General features: G+C 33.0%; 2 protein-coding genes across 2 annotated transcripts in view; both read right to left on the bottom strand.

Annotated features, from left to right (window-relative positions):
* The window catches only part of LOTGIDRAFT_200147 (hypothetical protein), a gene marked incomplete at its 3' end in the record, with an annotated part of 14716 nt that extends 1004 nt beyond the window's left edge, over nucleotides 1–13712 (bottom strand). Inside the window, exons 1-10 of the mRNA XM_009049385.1 lie at nucleotides 12890–13712; nucleotides 12103–12234; nucleotides 9425–9719; nucleotides 8225–8357; nucleotides 5157–5291; nucleotides 4715–4818; nucleotides 4115–4242; nucleotides 3666–3778; nucleotides 3138–3269; nucleotides 2568–2768 (exon numbers count right to left, since the gene is read on the bottom strand). Of these exons, the coding sequence (XP_009047633.1) occupies nucleotides 2568–2768; nucleotides 3138–3269; nucleotides 3666–3778; nucleotides 4115–4242; nucleotides 4715–4818; nucleotides 5157–5291; nucleotides 8225–8357; nucleotides 9425–9719; nucleotides 12103–12234; nucleotides 12890–13091 (1575 nt within the window). The remainder of the gene's footprint in view (nucleotides 1–2567; nucleotides 2769–3137; nucleotides 3270–3665; nucleotides 3779–4114; nucleotides 4243–4714; nucleotides 4819–5156; nucleotides 5292–8224; nucleotides 8358–9424; nucleotides 9720–12102; nucleotides 12235–12889) is intronic.
* Nucleotides 13713–16168: 2456 nt separating this feature from the next.
* Nucleotides 16169–16477, bottom strand: LOTGIDRAFT_89451 (hypothetical protein; the record flags this gene model as incomplete). The annotated part of the gene is made up of 1 exon (XM_009049384.1): nucleotides 16169–16477. A coding segment is annotated over one exon (309 nt), but the record flags the coding sequence as incomplete, so codon positions are not given.
* Between the last annotated feature and the right edge of the window lie 4779 nt (nucleotides 16478–21256).

The following is a 21256-nucleotide window of genomic DNA, read 5'->3' as shown; positions in this document are numbered from 1 at the left end:
AACATTACTGATTGCGGCGTGAAAACCACACTGAAACTCGATATAAATGAATTAAAATTGATTATCCACAATAATTGTTTGATTTGAATTTAAACTTTGTGAACTCTCGAAAAATCGATTGAATATTGATTATGGCCTTCTCACGTCAGGGAGGCGTTCTTACAGCACTGCTGCTGCGTCTGAACATTAGCTCAGAGCGTCATGAGGTCGCCATAAGCGTGATATAAGCGTGCAGCACACGTCAGACATCGTGCCATGCACTATTCGTCGAGTCACGGCGGGCGGTTATTTTGGACATGTTCAAAACAAACGCCAATATTTAGCGATGTTTTGCAACGCGTTGAAACCGATAAAGTGTCGACAAGGTCGTCAGAGAGGCGTTGTAACATCTCATAAAGCGGTATAAAAGCGCAGTACACGCGTGACGAAGACGCTCCAAAAACGTTAGAACGCAATATGGTCGCATAACTCGCAGTTAGAGGTCGACTGCGACTGCTTTTAAGCTTGTAATTTTTGAGGAACTTTTTCTCTTGTTTTCCCAACGTTTGACCGCCATTAGTACATTTCATTTCTCTGTTAGATCTCAGTTGAGTTTGACAGGGCTAGTCAAAATCAATAATACGAACTTTGTAATAAGAGTGACGAAGTTAGAGTTACTTGTCAAATTCTAAACGTAAAAGAGTCGACAAGAAAGTGCCTTCATCAAAATATGGAGTTCCCTCGGCCCACTTATTTATGAACTATATGTAGCATATTAAGATTTGAAATCTAAATGTTTATTCAATTGATAGAATCACACAGAACTTCATTTTTAAAACGAGAAAGATCAAATGGCGATTTTGTCTGCTGTTTCAAAGCAAAATTCCCTTTAAATCTTGTATTTTTCAATCAACAAAAAATCCTCTTTTAGTAAACTGATACCTACTGTGTATATGAAATATGTTGGTTAATACATTTATAGATCAGTGGGCGGATTTCAGAGATTCAGTTTTTTACCAAACTTTCGCTTCGTTATTTATTAAGTTTTATTTTTAATATAACCATATGAATGATCGTCAAATTAACCTTTTCATCTAACTTCGTCACAAAATGCCTGTGCGGGAGAGGGTTGAAAGTTGACGAACGTTCAAGAAGGCTGTCGTAAGGTTGTCACTGAATTGGCTATCTTAAAATTAAAAGCTAATCACAACAAAGGGAACGAAAGTTTGGTCTAATTCTAATTAGACTGTCGGAATTTGCTTCAATTACCTTTCAATACGTCAAACTTAGGCAATGTATTGTGTGAAATAGGGACTATGGTTTGCATTCTATATTTATGATTTCATGAATTTATCATTTTGTGTATAGATGATATTACAATGCACTCAAATGCGCAATAATGAGTACAGATTTCAACATGTATTTTGATGACCTTTTCATATATCCATAAAAGGCTTCTAGTTGTTTCATATTAAACTGTTTCCCGTAGAATATGCGTGACAATCTCAATCAGAAAAGGCATTAGCGAACATTTTAACGTTTGATTTTACTTTCAAAAAGCTTAAAGAATAAATCATATCAACCATAGAGTGAACAAAAGATAATGAACCATAATACCTCTCATCCATAAATAAATCATACAAATATATTGAAGAAAATAACAGGGACAAGTGTAGAAATGTACATGTAAATGTCGGAGATACAATCTGGTTAAAATGCTAATCTGGGTGTTTAAAGGGATAGATGCGCAATTTTCTAACCAATCGTACCATAGTCTCAGACACCGGAATCAGTCATAATGTTCACAGCTCACCGTCGATATTTGAGCCTTTAAATCCACGTGTGTCGAGAATCATCCACGTTTGAAAGTTAAAAAGACGAGTTTTACACTGCCATATACATAGGAAAAGAAATTCCTGGTTTGAGATATTTTTTACGATTCTGAAGACTATTTACATTTACTAAAACCAACCTCCCAAATTGGCGTAACTGTCGTAAATATTTGGCGTAAATAGGTGACTTAACCTGCCATCTATGATCTCACGAAATGACTAAGCATCTTTGGTTCATATGATAATCAAACAATCATATGTTTTATTCAATAAAAAATACTTTGTGTGAGTTATTCTGGAATATTAGTTCCTGAAATGTGTTGTCTTGTTTTACACTGGACTTCCAGCACAACACATATCCTCGAATTTATTCAAACTAAGTTCCATTCGAAGTAGAAAATACTGATTATCGGTTATTTGCAGTGTTAATGACAAGTCAGACTTTTTAGAAATTACAAGGGACGTAATCAATTTATTGAAGAAGGTTGCCAGACAACATTTATTTCAGATAATCTTGAGCACTATTTTAACAGTGAACATATTTTATTGTAATCCACAAAGCTAGATAATGCTTGCTAGTACATGGAGTTTTCATTATAGCACATTGGAATATATCATGGTCATGAACTATACAAGGTGCAGTTATGAGATATAAAGTTTGTCCATTTATGTAAGCACTTTCCTTCCTTTTTTAATAAGTATATTATTACTATTGTAAGTAGTATAATTAATCAATCCAACTTAAATTTGACTTACCACTAAGATAACAGGCGTGATATATTTCCAGAAAATTCGAAAAAATGCTGGTGGTTTTCGACCAATCATAGATTTGATATCATTCTCATATCGCTCGGTACCGTAGATCCATCCTATTACTATACATTCTATTAAACCAAATACAAATAACGATATCGCAACACAATACCAATCAATTAATTGATATACATATATGCCAGCCTGAAATATATTTAATCAAATTTTGATACAAAAATGATAATATATGACAGCAAAGTCTCCGATGTCTTGCAGTTTCGTAATGAAATATTTGAATTATAAACACAATCTAGAATTTATCTAATAAATTATCTTGCAAATCGTCATCACTCGGCTATGAAATAGGAAGGCTGGTCTAGTATAGCTGATAACACAAACTTTTTTGAGTTATTTTTTCTTTGTGTTTTCGTTCCCCGTTCTACATTTTTAAACTAAGAGTGTTTTGAAAGATCCTGTTATGTATGAGTAGAAAATGTCTTCATGGACTTTAGAAGTTAAGTACAGTGTGGTGTTAGGTTTCATAAAGGTAAATTATCTAATTAACGAGCTTACCCTTGTGCACAATGGAATACCGACCAAAAAGTAAATCACACAAAATATAACTTTCAGGAGTACTTTTCTCTTTGCTACAAATTTTGGGTATGTATCGAGCATGCCTGTGAATATTGCTTCTATGAAACAGAACTGAAAAACAAAACATTCGTTAGCATTGACTTATCAGAACTGATTTCACTGAGTCTACATTTCACAGAACATCTTCATTTTTTAAGAAAAATCTCGCAAGATCTTGGATGGCAAGTTAACCTACTGATAAACACGATACGATTCGAACTATGTTTTAATCAGATGACGTAAATACTTCGACATACACTGTATCCGCTACGACATACACTGTTTCCGCTGCGACATACACTGTTTCCGCTGTGACATACACTGTTTCCGCTAAAACATTTTTCTGGATACTGCATGATAATGCACATTATAACATTACACTTATATTCTCGCATTTATATAGTATATCGCGATCAATCATGCTTTAATTTTTCATACATCATTCCCTGAAAACCACAGCAGACTTACCTGCGAATCCAAACCAATGGAAAATAAAGTTAGGAAAAACATTACCGCCCAGAGCTGTGGGATGGGTATCTTTCCTATTCCTTGTGGATAAACTACAAAAGCTAAGCCTGGACCTTCAAGATAAAAATGATTATAGGACCAAAACCCATTTATTTTTATGTTTTTATTGCTTATGCTGTGATGTTCATTGTTGTTCCAATAGTTTCCCACAAGAGATGTCAGACATATCCTATTATTGAAACAGTCCTTTATTTTCATCTAAATGCATTAATATACAACTATTCTTCCCAGAGCCCGGGTTGATAAATTTTAGGAATCGTAGTTGAGCAGAACATGGTTACTGTGGTTTGTGTTTAGGTGCCTGTTCTTCTCAAGCTTAGGGCTCTGGACTTAAACAAACATGCCTTTCAAGTATATATATGGATATGGAGATTACGAGAAAAAAAAACTACCTGAATCAACAACTTCACCAACTCCCACACCGACTTCATGAGCCATAAAACCCAGTACAGAAAATATAACTATTCCACCAAACAGACTGGTACCTTCACAGATTAACGGCAGCACGATAGAATCCCTGCAAAGGATCAGACAATGATACTGTTAATTCTCATTTGGCGAATGAAGGCGATATCACACAAAATTTGAGGATGGTGTTTCAATTTGAAATTAGATTTATAGAACCGTGACTGGGCAACAGGTCAAGTAAATATAAGAGCCAATAAAATGTTATCCTTGAAAAGTTTAAATATCACAAAGGGTACCATTATGCATTATGTCATCTTACGTCCGTGGTGGCTCACCGAGTTCACTGTTTGCTCGTTGACTGTTAGTTCCAGATGTTGCAACCCATTAATCCTGATCCTGCGATAACCGCACATTAAAAAAAACTGCTTTGGCAAAATTTCCGGATTTTTACACAATACATCGTTATCTGCATTCATTAGTACAGTCATTACCAGAAAAGGGGTGCATGACCTTTCTACGCTCTTTGTTCGCAAAACAAATTCCCCAAATGTAAGTTGTTCTTCATTCTCGTAAGCTCTTACCTCAGAACATTATTATGAAAGGGGTTGTGACTGGATAAAGTCAACAGACTACCGTAACATGGTCCTAATGAAAAGAACACTTGAACTGCAGCCTGGACCCAAACCTGAAAATGTTCCTCATCATGAGTATTGTTTACCATTCTAGATATTGATTAAAAACCATAAATACCATTTATTCACTTGAGAATGGCATTACCAGGCCTTCTCACTCGAGACATGCATACGACGGTCAACAAATGGTATCTAAATTGTGAGAGTGTATAGCATCGCTTACATTAGGTGATTATATTAACTGAGAGTAAAAGCTTATTGTTTCGGCAAAACACGTAATCTTAAATAAACGAGGATACAGAATGTCTGCTTCAGCATAAACAGAGAATCTGTCGAGGTAAGATCTGATATATTCTGAAGTCTTCATTAAGTTCATTACATCACGTATTACCTTTGGTTCAAGAAGTTTGTTGAAATCTGGTTTCAGGAAATATAAAATACCATCTAATGATCCCTTCAGTGTGACCCCTCTGATTAGCAGGATAAATAACAGAACATAAGGTAGCAGTACCGTGACATACACGACCTAGAATACGATAATCTGATATATAATAATTTACAACATGAATAGAAAACCTCCACCTTTCACAGAATTTTGAATACATTTTCAAAGCTTAATTCTATATCTCGTAAATAACCTTTGGGCTCTCCATGCTCTACATGATAATATTGATGGAAAACATTAACTTCTGGTTATATAGTCAGCTTAAACATGGTCTTTTTGTAATTAATAAGGAGTTCTTTTTACAATTATCGCCCTTGTTTTTTTTTCATCTGACAATAATTCACAAACATATTCTTGAAAATACTAGATATTTACGACTGAACTTCCAGTTAATAACATATTTATCCTACAGTAACGTCATTGTCATAATCAGAATACACTCTTTGTTCTCATTTAAATTACAGGTAACATGACAAAACAGTATTTCAAATCTTTAAATTTGGTAATTTTTTAAAATAAATACTATATTTTTTGGAATTCAAATCTAGTGTTTAGATGAGTGACAAGCAGCAGTTGATAATCAAACTCTTTATTTGAGCTTTTCACAGTGAAATAGAAAAAATTAATCTGATTAGTAATTCTTTAACTCTTTAACATATAATATTTGTCCCCGATCTTTTTGCAATATTGAAAAATACATCCATACTAGAGCTATGAATTTGAAAATTATTTGACTTTTGGAACGGTATCTTAAAGGAATAGAACGTCTTAGAATACACTCTTACAATACGGCTTTTATTTGTGTTGTATAGTGACCATTGGTGAAATGAGTATGCGTCCCACACTTTATCAATGTTGAAAAGCGACAATAAAACTATATTCAGAATTTAAAAAAAAACATGTATAGTTATGACACCAGTCTACTGATGGATATATACTGTTATTGGCCAAGTTTGATTGAAATTAAAACTTTATGTTTATTCTAAGACGATCTATTCCTTAAAATTCCCACTACGTTTTCGTTTAGCAGACGACGTAAGTTTTTAGGGTATCTTTTATGGATAATCTTATTTTACTTAAATTGTCAATAATTGGTTTGGTAATTACCTAATTGGTGTTGGCAACCACAAAATGATAAACTAATATGACGGAAACCTTTTCACCCTTTCTGGCGTAACATTAATTAAAATAAATCAGTTATTATGATAGTATCTTTACATTTTTATACGCCCACATGAAATGGAGGGCGTATATTGCCGTCACCCATGTCCGTCCGTCCGTCCACAATTGCCCGTAAACATTCTACAAGACACAATTCTTGATGGATTTTGACAAACCGTGGTGTGAGTATTCGTAATCACCTAAGGATGAACCCTATTGAAAATCAGAAGAATCGAAAAATATGAGTTATTGCCCTTGTTCTTGAAAACTCTTTCAATTTTTAGCTCGTAAACACTATAGAAGGCACAAATCTTGACGGATTTTGATGAAATTTGGCATGAGCGTTTGTTATCACCAAAGGCTAAACTCTATTGAAAATCAGAAAAATCGAAAAATATTTAGTATGAGTTATTTAAACGCGTTTAAAGTTTTAGCACGTAAACACTCCAGAAAGCACAGTTTTTGGCGGATTAAGACGAAACTTGGTAATATTATTCAGTATCGCCCCAAAAAGTTCAAAAGAAGTGTATATCTGAAGGTTGAATATATCATACTGGTAATTGTTTTTGTACTGCCAAATATTTTTATTTAAAATCAAAGCTGCCAGTGGGCGTATATTTCCTTGCCTGACAAGCTATCTTAATTCTTTTCTCAAATATAAACTGACAAAACCTAAGGGGGTTGCCAATTTGGTTCTCTTTTAAACAAGTCGTTTTAGACTTGTAGATCGAATATGCTTAATTGTTGTTATCTCCCTTGAAATTGTTGCACTGAAAACGTCTTAGTAGACAGGTATAGCCAGGGAGAGAGAGATTACCATTCAAGTAGTACAACAAATAATAACAAAGGTCCTTAAGGTCTGTTATTGTTATCGACTGAGTCGACTTGAATAATAGATGCATAGAAGTTTTGAGCAAGCAAAAGTATTGGATGTGGACTAGATGACGGGGGGAAGATGGGCAGCGTAAGGGTTTGGAAGTCGGCGACGGCCTATTGCTATTCTATTCCACGAACGACGTTTGTATTCAGGACTAAGTACTAAGTAAATGTAGACTCTTAATAAGCAATATAGCTTCCGCTTTATAGGGTTCCTTACGTTCATATTATAGCATTTTTAGTATTCATGAATTAATGTTTACATTAATAAAGAACTTTATCAAATTATCTATGAGTTAAGTGGTCCGATAAACAATTAACGAAATATATAAATATTCACTGATGACATTAAATGTTATACTTTTCTAAGATTTATATGAACTTAAAAATCACCGAAGCATGACTTCTTTAAACAGTGAACCTTTTGTTATTCCGTCAACACTTTTCTAATCGCTTTTATCAGTTAAGATATTATATAATTTAAACACGATTTGGATTACATAATTATATGGCTATTTCATCTACGTTTAACATTTTCACGTTTATAGTCAAAACATACCCATGGTAACCGATATGTGGACATTACATTTCATTACTATCATTGTAAAATTAATATCGATATAAGATTTAGAATCAGAATTGGGTCATTAGTGGATCAATTTGAATAGTTTAGGTCCAGTTTAATTTTGATGTCTTTTGGAGATGAGGACTATGCGGACTACGAGAATTCATTTGATACTAGGTCATGACCTACTGAATGTAGTTTGATAGCGATTGGTCTTCTAAGTACAAAACGGTCTCCTCAGCGGGACAATATTCGTTGAAGTGTTACAATCGCCTTTTTATAAGACAAGATGGTCTACTCAGTGATTCGTTACGAGACTGAACTCCCTTTGTCGTGATTATTTCCTTAGTTGGGGGTCTAGTGGATAGTGAGTAAAAAATATATCGGTTAAGACGAAGAAAAACATACATACCTTACCAACAGACTTGATACCTTTGAACATACACAGAAATACCACGATCCAGGCAACGATAAATACCACAATTAACTGCCATTTGATGCCACCTATCTCTGTCACACCAGAAGATATATCAAGAATACCATACCTACAATGATGAAATAATAATAATGATCTATAATAAAAATTATCTTTATCCAATATAGATTATGCTAGTAATAATAATGGTAATAAAGAAAATTCACAAGGCATACTACTAATAATAATAATAATAATAATTACAGGGGCTCAGACGCTCACTTGGTATTTGTACATCTGTTACAGTCAATCTGTGAAATCAGCCATTTCATGATTTCAATTTGATTTATGTCCACTAAAGTAATTGTGATGTGAACACAGAATGTAGAGTGACACTTCGCCAAGCTGTGAAAGTTTTTTTCGATGCGATTACGGAAATGGAGAAAAAACAATGTCAAACCAACAGATGCAAGTGACTCCATGAACATTATTATATGCTCTTCAAAAATGTGCTATTATTATTTTTGTTGTTTAAATAATGTACAAAACTGTTATAAAAATAAAAAATGTTGTTAAAATTAGTCTTCTTATATATTAACCCATCTGATTCTCATGCCCTTCCCTAAGAATTTTGATTTTAGCCATTTCATGAAATGGCTGAGTGAATTGGTCATTTCATGAAAAGGCTAAAAATTTCAGGCATTTCATGAAATGGCTGATTTCACAGATTGACTGTAACATATCAAGGGCTGTCTCTCAGGAAGTTTTTGTCGGATCGTACCCAAATCATAAACAAGATTTTCATATAGAAATGTGGCAAAAACTTTGCCATTAACCTCGTTTACCAGCCAGTTCATAATGTAGGCAGATAAAAATATAGAATTTTGTTTTCATAACATTTTAAAATTATTTTGAAAAATGACATTCTAAATAATAAAATAAAATTTCATCCAATTGTTCATTTGATAACTACACAAAGCTATTAAATAGTTTGTACACTCACAAATTTACACTTTGTGCCGTAGGTTCTATGAAGAAAACAAATTTGAAAGTGATTATATGTGTTCATGTTAATAATGTATTATAAGTGCAAAGTCGTACATAGCCTATATAGCCCTCTTGCTAAACTGATTGTATTGCCAGTTTTTATGAATACAACCCTGAAAGTTTGCCTTAATTAACCCAATCCTTTCTTACCTCCAAAATTCTTCTGCAGACGCAGAACCTTTCGAATGGATGGAAGTGTTCAGTTGTACTAAGTAGGACGTTGTTCCATTGCCCCCATTATTAAAGCTCACGGAAGTATTATACTCAGTTTTGTTTTTAATGCCGCTTAACGTTGTACATTTGTCTGTGTTCCATTCATTCCCACAGGTTGTCCACGGTAATTCTGTATAGAATGATTGTGAGAGGTAGTATAGTGTCCATGCCATAATCATATTATAGTGCACAGTGGTCGTGAAACATACAACTAACATACCATAGCCAACACCTAGTGATTGAAAATAAAACAGTGCATAACTTAACTATTAACTGGTGGGACAAAGTCAATTAAATGTCGTTTAAATAATTACCAGCTAATAGAACTACATTTGTACTATCTGTATAGTCGACTAAACATTTGCTTTACCAGCTGATAGAGCCCCATCTGGACTATCTGTATAGTCGTTTATACACTTGCTTTACCAACTGATAGAGCTACGTTTCAGCTATTGTTTTAGTAATCTAAATATTGCCTTTGTTAGATAAAAGAGCTACATTTGGACAATCTGTATAGTCGTGTAAACATTTACTCTACCAGCTGACAGAGCTACATTTGGACTATCTGTATAATCGTCCAAACATTTAATCTACCAACTGATAGAGCTACGTTCCATCTATCTGTATTGGCATCTACATCTAAATATTGTCTGCAGATGATAGAGCTACATTTGGAAAATCTGTATAGTCGTGTAAGCATTTACTGATAGAGCTACATTTGGACTGTGTGTATAATCGTCCAAACATTTAATCTACCAGCTGATAGAGCTATATTTGGACTATCTGTATAGTCGTCCAAACATTTACTCTACCAGCTGATAGAGCTATATTAGGACTATCTGTATAATCGTCCAAACATTTAATCTACCAGCTGATAGAGCTATATTTGGACTATCTGTATAGTCGTCCAAACATTTAATCTACTAGCTGATAGAGCTATATTTGGACTATCTGTATAGTCGTCCAAACATTTACTCTACCAGCTGATAGAGCTATATTTGGACTATCTGTATAATCGTCCAAACATTTAATCTACCGGCTGATAGAGCTATATTTAGACTATCTGTATAATCGTCCAAACATTTAATCTACCAGCTGATAGAGCTATATTTGGACTATCTGTATAGTCGTCCAAACATTTAATCTACCAGCTGATAGAGCTATATTTGGACTATCTGTATAGTCGTCCAAACATTTAATCTACCAGCTGATAGAGCTATATTTGGACTATCTGTATAGTCGTCCAAACATTTAATCTACCAGCTGATAGAGCTACATTTGGACTATCTGTATAATCGTCCAAACATTTAATCCACCAGCTGATAGAGCTATATTTGGACTATCTGTATAATCGTCCAAACATTTACTCTACCAGCTGATAGAGCTACATTTGGACTATCTGTATAGTCGTCCAAACATTTAATCTACCAGCTGATAGAGCTACATTTGGACTATCTGTATAATCGTCCAAACATTTAATCCACCAGCTGATAGAGCTATATTTGGACTATCTGTATAATCGTCCAAACATTTACTCTACCAGCTGATAGAGCTATATTTGGACTATCTGTATAATCGTCAGATGCTGTTCATAACCTGAACAGTGGTTCAAGACCTGATCCCACTAATCTCAACGACCTTGCTGTACAGTCTATTTTTAACAATATTTTATTAAACAATAATAACAGAATTTTAGCTTGTAACTATTTTATGAAATGTGAAATTTCAATTTTTTATGACCTATTATATTATGTCATACTTGGATTTTTAAGAAACCACTGCATTATTGATATTTTAAAGGAAAAGTTCCCATATATAACCAAAAATAGGGTCAGAGAGACTTACAAGAGTCAGTACCCCAAAAATGGGTAGATATTATTAATTCTCGCTCCTTTATAGTCCATGGTGGAAATGTTTTTAATATTGATGGTAACAAAGTTCCATATGATCAATTGACTTCCAAATTCTGCTACAAAATATTAATTAAACTTAAGATGTTATTCTAACAGGTGTTAAACACTGGGAGAAACAGAATTTGGAAGTTAATTGGCCAATTACATGAGCTAACATTTTTAAGAATTTAAAACACCCAAAATGATTAATTTAGATTACAAAATAGTGAAACTGAAAAGAATAGGCAAAGTCGACAGAGAGATGTGCCCATTATGTAATGACGAACATGAAACCACCGAACGTCCCTTCGTCGACTGCTTAGATCTTATCTTTTTATATATGTATTACAGCAATTGTTGTTTGACATTCTACCATATAGTTTTACATATCATGATTTTAAATGTTTTATTTTATTTGGCTTACAATCTTTTAATAAATCAATTCCTAATGAACTTTTAAACATAATTTTATCTTGTGCAAGACAGACTAAATACATTAATAGGAATTTACATATTATAGATAACCCTGAATGTCATATAGATCTTGTCATTTTACATAAAGGAGACCTTATTTGTCATAAATATATATTGATTTTATTCATAAGAAAATGTGATATATGATATCATTGTATTATAATGTATTGTATTGTATTATTTATACTGAATCCTCAAGTGCGTTCATTACAGATTGTAAATAATTTATGGATTCTTTTTATACCTTACCCTTGAACAATGGACACACTTCCCAGGATTGAACCGGACTTCTGCCTGTGAACTGTCCCATGGATTGTTCCAATAAATACAGTGGTAATCCACATGTTACCAGGAATATAACAAACGGGATCAAAAATGCTCCTATAACAAATAAAAAGTGTGCGATTGACAAGGTATAAACGGTTGTCAACCTTCAAAAAGCAGCCATTTGAATATGTCATGTTACCCGATAACTGTGTCCGGTGCAGTGAACCATGGGTGATCATTTGTATGGTGGTAAAGAGTATACATGGAGCGAATTAAGGGGTCAGACACAGTGCGAACACGTTTTTTTTTTGTATAGCCTTATGTCAATCCAGTGCCGTACATGGCATAGGATACTGAATTTCGTCTATCTTGATATTATCATATGTTAAACTCTCCGCTAAGAAATTCGGACATTAAGACGAATAAAATGGCTCCATGGCTAGTCCTTCTAGTAATTGATATTAACAGGCTGAGGTCTCAACACTTTAAAGGGATTCCAAAGAGGGTTTCTTGCCAAGCTGCTTATGAAGGACCTTTGCAAAGAACCTTTATGGTAGCTATGTCATAAAATGCTTAGGTTTCCGAATAAATGACTTACTGCACTAATCCAAGATATGATTTGACGAAATGTGATTTTGTTAACCGAACCGATAGAACTAATTTTACGAGATTGTGCAAGAAAAGGGGAATCACTGATGAAAATTTGCCAATCTTATACCTTTTAATTATAAATGTGGTTGGTCAATAATAAAAAAAAAAGAATACGAACCTCCACCATTTATGTTACATATGTACGGAAACCGCCATATATTTCCAACACCGACGGCCATACCCATTGTAGCAAGGAAAAATTCCACGTGATTTCCCCATTTGTCTCTTTTTGGACTGTCTTCAGATTTTTCTGTTGTATAAGTACCGTCTCCTAATGAAACCATACGTTGCGATGTGGTCATTGTGCCGTCAACTATCATACTGTCTTAACAATATGTTATAAATTAATAAACAGGCTGGAAAATGTTGAGCAGTGAAGCAGAGAGAAAACTGTAGTACTCCACAAGTTGAGAGACTTTCACGTTCACCTGCACTACTCACACAACTTTGTTCCCCGAAAGGGAAACCAAGAACATATTCCCATATACATTGATCTGATGGTCAGTTAGAGTCCGGACCGCGGCTATGCAGGGTCAAGAAGGCGTAATGGCCCCTCAATCAAGTCTGGTTACGAGTCAAAGTGTACAATCTTTGTTGACATACCTCAGAATGTTTTTATAGCTATGATGAACTCAAGGAAATGGGATATCAAATGGACAGATCCAAATTCCAAATGAGAATAACATGATAGTTTAACGTCTTATCATGTTATATGTCATGAGATATTTGTCAATCAAAAAAATATGACCTGCGAGAGACTGGAAAATTTAAATCGATATCGTATAAAAAAGTCAATATTCTTCTTTAAGCATATGAAATTACTTATTAGTATGGTGACTTACTTACGACACATTTATAATTTTTAATTACAAACTTAATTTTCACCTTGGTGAAAGGAGGGGTTTCCGGTTTGAATTTTTCTTCTTGGGTGATTCAAATTAATTCAAGATAATCTGTCGGCTTTTAGTATACTTTTGTGAATTACACCAGAAGCAGGGTCACCCAACGTGATTTTGATTTGGCATTCTGTCTATATCCTGTAATTTTCAGATCGATCCAATAATTAGCGCTTACGTAGAAAATTTTCAAAACAATTTTTTTTGTATATATTGATTTTCAAAATTTTTAGAATTTTTCGATTGCATTCGATACATTCTTGTTAGAAAGGACATAAAAAAGAAAACTCGAGTAAATCGGTCCAAAAAATAAGCTCTGCAGCCTTCAAGTCAAATTTTTGCCATTATCAAAAATCACGATAGACTGTCAGTTGTAAAGAACAGTCACTTGGCCAAAATGAGTCTTTGTTCATCAATGGACTTACCTAGTGTAAAAAGAATTCCTCTATAATGCAATACATCCATTAAACTAAGTAATAACTCATTATAATATATTAGTCATGGCACCTGGAAAGTCCAACTGATGAATGTATACACTTGTTGACCAGGTCCGGGTTTTAAATTTTATGACTATTCTAACAATAAAAATATCTAACGATCTGTGTTGTTAAAAGGATGTTCCGCTTTTTATTTCATTATCAAAAACGTCGTTAATTATACCTAAAAAATATTTCTAAAGTATGCTATTTATATTTATGTATCTTCTTGATCAAACTGAATTCGTTTTAAAAGGTTAGGGAGCCGCGGTGGCTCAGTGAGTTAGACGCTTGCACGCTAACCTGAAGGTCCAGTGTTTAATCCCGGCATAGGTCGAGATAATACCTTCGGATTTTTCAACCCGGTTTCCCCCTGTCAGTGATGCAGGTACGAGGGGCTGACATGGAAAAAGCGCCTAGTCGTTCGGATGGGACAATAAACCGAGGCCCCGTGTTCTACAGGCTGTGCACGTTAAAGATCCTGTAGCGTTGTTTATATTGTAATATTCTTTATTGAATAAGTAAGATGTCATGGTCTTTGAGTATTACCGCACAGCTGGGGTGTTAGTATTTATCTATAATTTCAACTGTCTATTGTTATATCTTACATCGCCTTTGATACCCAATGTGCACAAGACAGAGACGATATTTTTTGTTAAGTGATTAACACACAGTCGGTATATACTTATCAATAACTTTAGGGGAAGGATTTGTTCAATCTTACCTCAGGTTATATATATGATAAGTGGTTGACCAGTGTTATAACGAACCACAGGGTTTTAGTCAAATGTCGGGCAGACAAAGGATTCCTTTATTTCAATGGCCATCTGGGTAAGGGAATAAATACAACTTAGGAAAAGTCACTCTTGGGTCACTCTTGGGTTAGCGGAGAAACATGATGGACTAGAGTGTGGGAATTCTACAATTTTTGAACATGAAATGAAAACTTTCGGATATCTGATAAATATATCAACTACAAAATAACACTCCAAAAAAGTCACCTCACTATTCAGTAAAAAATGATATAACTAATTTATACCGTATCACGATAAACCTCTCAATTATTATTAGAACTAATTCATACCGTATCACGATAAACATCTCAATTATTATTAGAACTAATTTATACCGTATCACGATAAACATCTCAATTATTGTTAAAACTAATTTATAGAGTATCACGATAAACATCTCAATTATTATTAGAACTAATTTATATCGTATCACGATAAACATCTCAATTATTATTAAAACTAATTTATAGAGTATCACGATAAACATCTCAATTATTATTAGAACTAATTTATATCGTATCACGATAAACATCTCAATTATTATTAAAACTAATTTATACCGTATCACGATAAACCTCTCAATTATTATTAGAACTAATTTATACCGTATCACGATAAACATCTCAATTATTATTAGAACTAATTTATACCGTATCACGATAAACATCTCAATTATTGTTAAAACTAATTTATAGAGTATCATGATAAACATCTCAATTATTATTAGAACTAATTTATACCGTATCATGATAAACATCTCAATTATTATTAGAACTAATTTATAGAGTATCATGATAAACATCTCAATTATTATTAGAACTAATTTATACCGTATCATGATAAACCTCTCAATTATTATTAGAACTAATTTATACCGTATCACGATAAACCTCTCAATTATTGTTAAAACTAATTTATAGAGTATCACGATAAACCTCTCAATTATTATTAGAACTAATTTATAGAGTATCATGATAAACCTCTCAATTATTATTAGAACTAATTTATACCGTATCATGATAAACCTCTCAATTATTATTAGAACTAATTTATATCGTATCACGATAAACATCTCAATTATTATTAAAACTAATTTATACCGTATCACGATAAACCTCTCAATTATTATTAGAACTAATTTATACCGTATCACGATAAACATCTCAATTATTATTAGAACTAATTTATACCGTATCACGATAAACATCTCAATTATTGTTAAAACTAATTTATAGAGTATCATGATAAACATCTCAATTATTATTAGAACTAATTTATACCGTATCATGATAAACATCTCAATTATTATTAGAACTAATTTATAGAGTATCATGATAAACATCTCAATTATTATTAGAACTAATTTATACCGTATCATGATAAACCTCTCAATTATTATTAGAACTAATTTATACCGTATCACGATAAACATCTCAATTATTGTTAAAACTAATTTATAGAGTATCACGATAAACCTCTCAATTATTATTAGAACTAATTTATAGAGTATCATGATAAACCTCTCAATTATTATTAGAACTAATTTATAGAGTATCACGATAAACCTCTCAATTATTATTAGAACTAATTTATACCGTATCATGATAAACCTCTCAATTATTATTAGAACTAATTTATACCGTATCATGATAAACCTCTCAATTATTATTAGAACTAATTTATACCGTATCACGATAAACCTTTCAATTATTATTAGAACTAATTTATAGAGTATCATGATAAACATCTCAATTATTATTAGAACTAATTTATACCGTATCACGATAAACATCTCAATTATTATTAGAAATAATTTATACCGTATCACGATAAACATCTCAATTATTATTAGAACTAATTTATAGAGTATCATGATAAACATCTCAATTATTATTAGAACTAATTTATATCGTATCACGATAAACATCTCAATTATTATTAGAACTAATTTAAACCGTATCACGATAAACATCTCAATTATTGTTAAAACTAATTTATACCGTATCATGATAAACCTCTCAATTATTATTAGAACTAATTTATACCGTATCACGATAAACATCTCAATTATTATTAGAACTAATTTATACCGTATCACGATAAACATCTCAATTATTATTAGAACTAATTTATACCGTATCACGATAAACATCTCAATTATTATTAGAACTAATTCATACCGTATCACGATAAACATCTCAATTATTATTAGAACTAATTTATACCGTATCATGATAAACCTCTCAATTATTATTAGAACTAATTTTGAGACCGAAAGGGATTTAATAATTTTGATGACGCAGTCTTTTTTCCATCGGCATTCTGTCTATATCCAGTAGTTTTCAGGTCGATCCGATAAATAGTGCCTAAGTTGAAAATCTCAAAATCTTAGAATGTTTCTTGTTACAAATGGCATAAAAAAGCAAACTCAAGGTAAATCGGTCCCCAAGTAAGGTCTGCAGACCCAAAACCAAATTTGTCCATTATGCTCCCCCCCCACCCCCCCTCCCCACTAAAAAAAAATGATTGCATAACAAACCGTGACAAATCGATAAATCGTTTTACACACGTCTATTCACACCAAGCAGGTTACTGCCCTTGCAATAAAATATGTTTTGAAACATCTGAAGATTCTGAAGATGTTTGTCTACTCTAGGCGTAATGTGTGTAATGTCGACACTTGCAGGCTGTATTTCTGCCCTAAATTCGATCTCCAATCATACGTCAGTAGTCCATTTTAATATTTCACGATTTTGACTTAGATAGACTCAGACTTAGTGCCTAAAGGAATTATGCGTGTCTGTATATTATATCCATATAAGGCTAACATACCTTATGTTTAGTTAATGACTTGGTTGTGGCAAAATCCTGCCAAGTGAAAACGAAGCAACAGATATATTAAAGTTATCTCCCTTCATACAGCACTGTACTGAGTTGTTTAGCAAATATTGACTGTATTTTGAAATATAATTTTGGAATATAACTGTAAGTCAGGTCAATGAAAGTTCCTCCATAATTCTTAATGAAAGGTACTTTGTCTTTGTTTAGGTGAGGAGGTCTTTTTCGTGTACATTTTGAAAGCCTGTAATCTACAATCATGAATAACGTTATTTAAATGTGTGGCATTTCAACCTGTTTGTTTGATTTTTCATCACGTATTTCAGAGAGTGGACCCTTTGGCTATTATATTATGGACTTTTGGACTCATTTCCAATTTCCCATTTCTTATCGTACTCGATTCCTTAGAGGCAGGCGCTCAACTACCATAAGGACTGGCCGGATCCCACCCGGACAAAAATGCACCAAAGTAGGTATGTAGATTAAAGTGGTTTAACTTATGATGGGGCCATATTATATACTAAAGACTGAAAATCTTTAAGTCTTCTACTAATATGCATAAAATTGACTTGACTCTCAGAATGCAAGTGGACATAAGTTGAATTCCTGGAGGAAGCCCCAATCCACTAAGTCTACGAGGACCCACTCATATAAATTAGCCACTGCTTGGAGGGCCACTGCTTTATGCCTAGTTCACACCAACGGCGAATGCCGCGCTTTAAATCGGCGAGCAAAGCGCCATCATTTTTTGTTTACTTTTCAAAAAATATCACGATCTCCTAAGTAATGTTACGCTCTGATAAGCTCTGATACGAATTGGTTACGCTTTGGGGACGAATTATTTCCCGATTTGATCAGGCCTTGTTACGCTTTAAATCACGCTTTGATAAGCTTTATTAAGCTTTGATGCGGTTATGACGCTTTAAATCACGCTCTGATACGATTATCAAGCTCTGTTGTGCATTGTTAAGCCCTTTCGTCTGTCCACGGTGGAAACTATTTCTGAGTGAAATTAAATGGATAGATGTAAAGAGAATTTGATGAGAAAGTCATCTATGGTTAGGGTGGTATATGAGATAATAAGTTGTAAATAATTTGGTTTATGTAGATGTTATTGATCTAGCCAGACCTGTCAATGATAATTTCTCATAAACTTGTACTCGCCGATATTAATGATTATGATTATACACCATTCTGGACATCGTGTTACGATGTATTACAAAAATTTATTCGAGTTTGATATGTAATTTCAGCTTTCCATATATATGATAATTGGTCAACTGAAATGGCGCAATGATGGGATTTATTAGTAATCTCAAGATTTTGATTCGTGAAATTTTGAAAGCTAAATCCATACCTATATCAGTATCGACGGGTTGGCAGCAGACAGTCTGGTCCTTTTTGTTGCATTATTTGTACCATTCCATTAGCAGTTCATACATGTACATGCAAAGGGCTTTTACATTGCAAAATGTAGGTAATGTTCATAATACAATACATTTTTACCTTTTATACATTTCACCACCCACCATGCATTTTTTTGTCCATTTAAATCGTTGAACTTCTTAAAAAGAAAAGTATCTAAATAAACAGTTAATGTCGTGAATGAATTCTTATCTAAGAATTGCCGGGGGAATCTAGAGGCTTGATATCAGTCAGTCGGTCTATATACTGTTCTGACATAACGAAAGCTTATAAACGAAATAACAGTGTAATCCTTTATACAAATATATTTAATAATAACATAAATAAATATAGGGAATAAACCATATTTACATCTAGGATACACAACATCAATAATCACAGAATTCATTTTACATTATGAACTATTACCAGGGATGATATGTTCCATTAGTTAGATGTGGGGGAGGATGAATTTAATTAACGGAAGCGACCATAGTTCATTTATTTACAAATTCGACTTAATATCTCGAAAAATTGATTTACGCAACTTGGAATATTGCAATGCAGTATCAAAAAAAATGCTAAATTCGAGTTTCTAAGACGTCATTTAGACACATGTTTCTGAAAAAAATCCATCATACTAGGACGCATCGGTAAACATGTTTTCAGTCTGTGATCTGGAAATTTGCAATTGCAAACCCAAATATGCCAATTCCACCAAGGCTCAATTTCTCGCAACTAGTCCTGGTTCAAGATTTCCGAAATATTTCTGATGTGACAATTATCAGAAAGTCAAAAATATTTTTCCATGCGTGGACCATGGGTATAGAGAAAAAGGCACGTTTATTAAGTGTAAGTATATACTTTCAACAGCACCAAGCCACAGACCGGAAGTCAAATATGGCGCAAAAAATCAAAACTTCAAGCTGATATTGGTATGATGCAAGCAATAATTTTGTTTCCATAATTTGAAAAGATATAGATTCACGCATTTGTAGAATTTAATTATCAATAACACGAGCAAGATCTATTTTCGTCACATATTTTACATCCGGTTTGCGGGATGATGCGGTTAGTTAGTTGGGAATTTATATCAACCCGGTTTTTTTTAAATTATGTACACAGTCTTTCACACATTACCTTATATTATTAACTGATTAGATATTGACAAGATTGATGTTATTTTAACCAAATTTATATTTCAACATTCAAATGTAGTTACATCGCTTGTCATTTGAGTATCAAACATTTTCATTTTGTTCTTTCATTTAATTTCATCAGCAAAATTTTACTGTGAACGTAAAATAGTAATAAACACTAAAACACTTTAATGCACGAATTTTTTCAATAACCGATTCAGAAATTGTAATCATTCTAACATCAAAATTTCATTTCCTTTTCTAGCACTATATTTTGCTCATTATTTTGGGAACAATCTATTGACTCATAAAACATCCCTCCTTGTTTCGTCATTTTTCATTCATTGGTTGAATAAGCATCATGTCTTTCTGAAAGTTTATCTGCAGAAAATTACTGACCATATGACAAGCAATAATGTCACCGAGTCTTTCATTTCGCTCAGAAAACAGTTTATCTTCGTTAGTCTTTGTGCCAATACTTTCCTTTGGATTAGCAACTTAATCTAAATTCCACGAACTTTGCAGTTTAGCCACAAATGTTTTATTAGACTAGCAAAACACAATTTTATATTCCCTTTAGTTTTCGTATGAATAGCAAAACACAATTTTATATTCCCTTTAGTTTTCGTATGATTAGCAAAACACAATTTTATATTTTCTTTATAGTTCGTTTGACTAGCAAACACTATTTTATATTCACTCTAGTTTTCGTTAAACTAGCAAACAAAATCATATTTATTCTGTATGTTTTATCTAACTAGCAAACACAATTTTATCTTCTCTAAAGGTTTCGTTTGACTAGCAAACACAATTTTATCTTCTCTAAAGGTTTCGTTTGACTAGCAAAACACAATTTTATCTTCTCTAAAGGTTTCGTTTGAATAGCAAAACACAATTTTATCTTCTCTAAAGGTTTCGTTTGACTAGCAAAACACAAT

This window comes from Lottia gigantea, assembly GCF_000327385.1.
Source record: "Lottia gigantea unplaced genomic scaffold LOTGIsca_135, whole genome shotgun sequence".
NCBI lineage: Eukaryota > Metazoa > Mollusca > Gastropoda > Lottiidae > Lottia > Lottia gigantea.
This window is presented reverse-complemented; position numbering and strand designations above follow the sequence as displayed.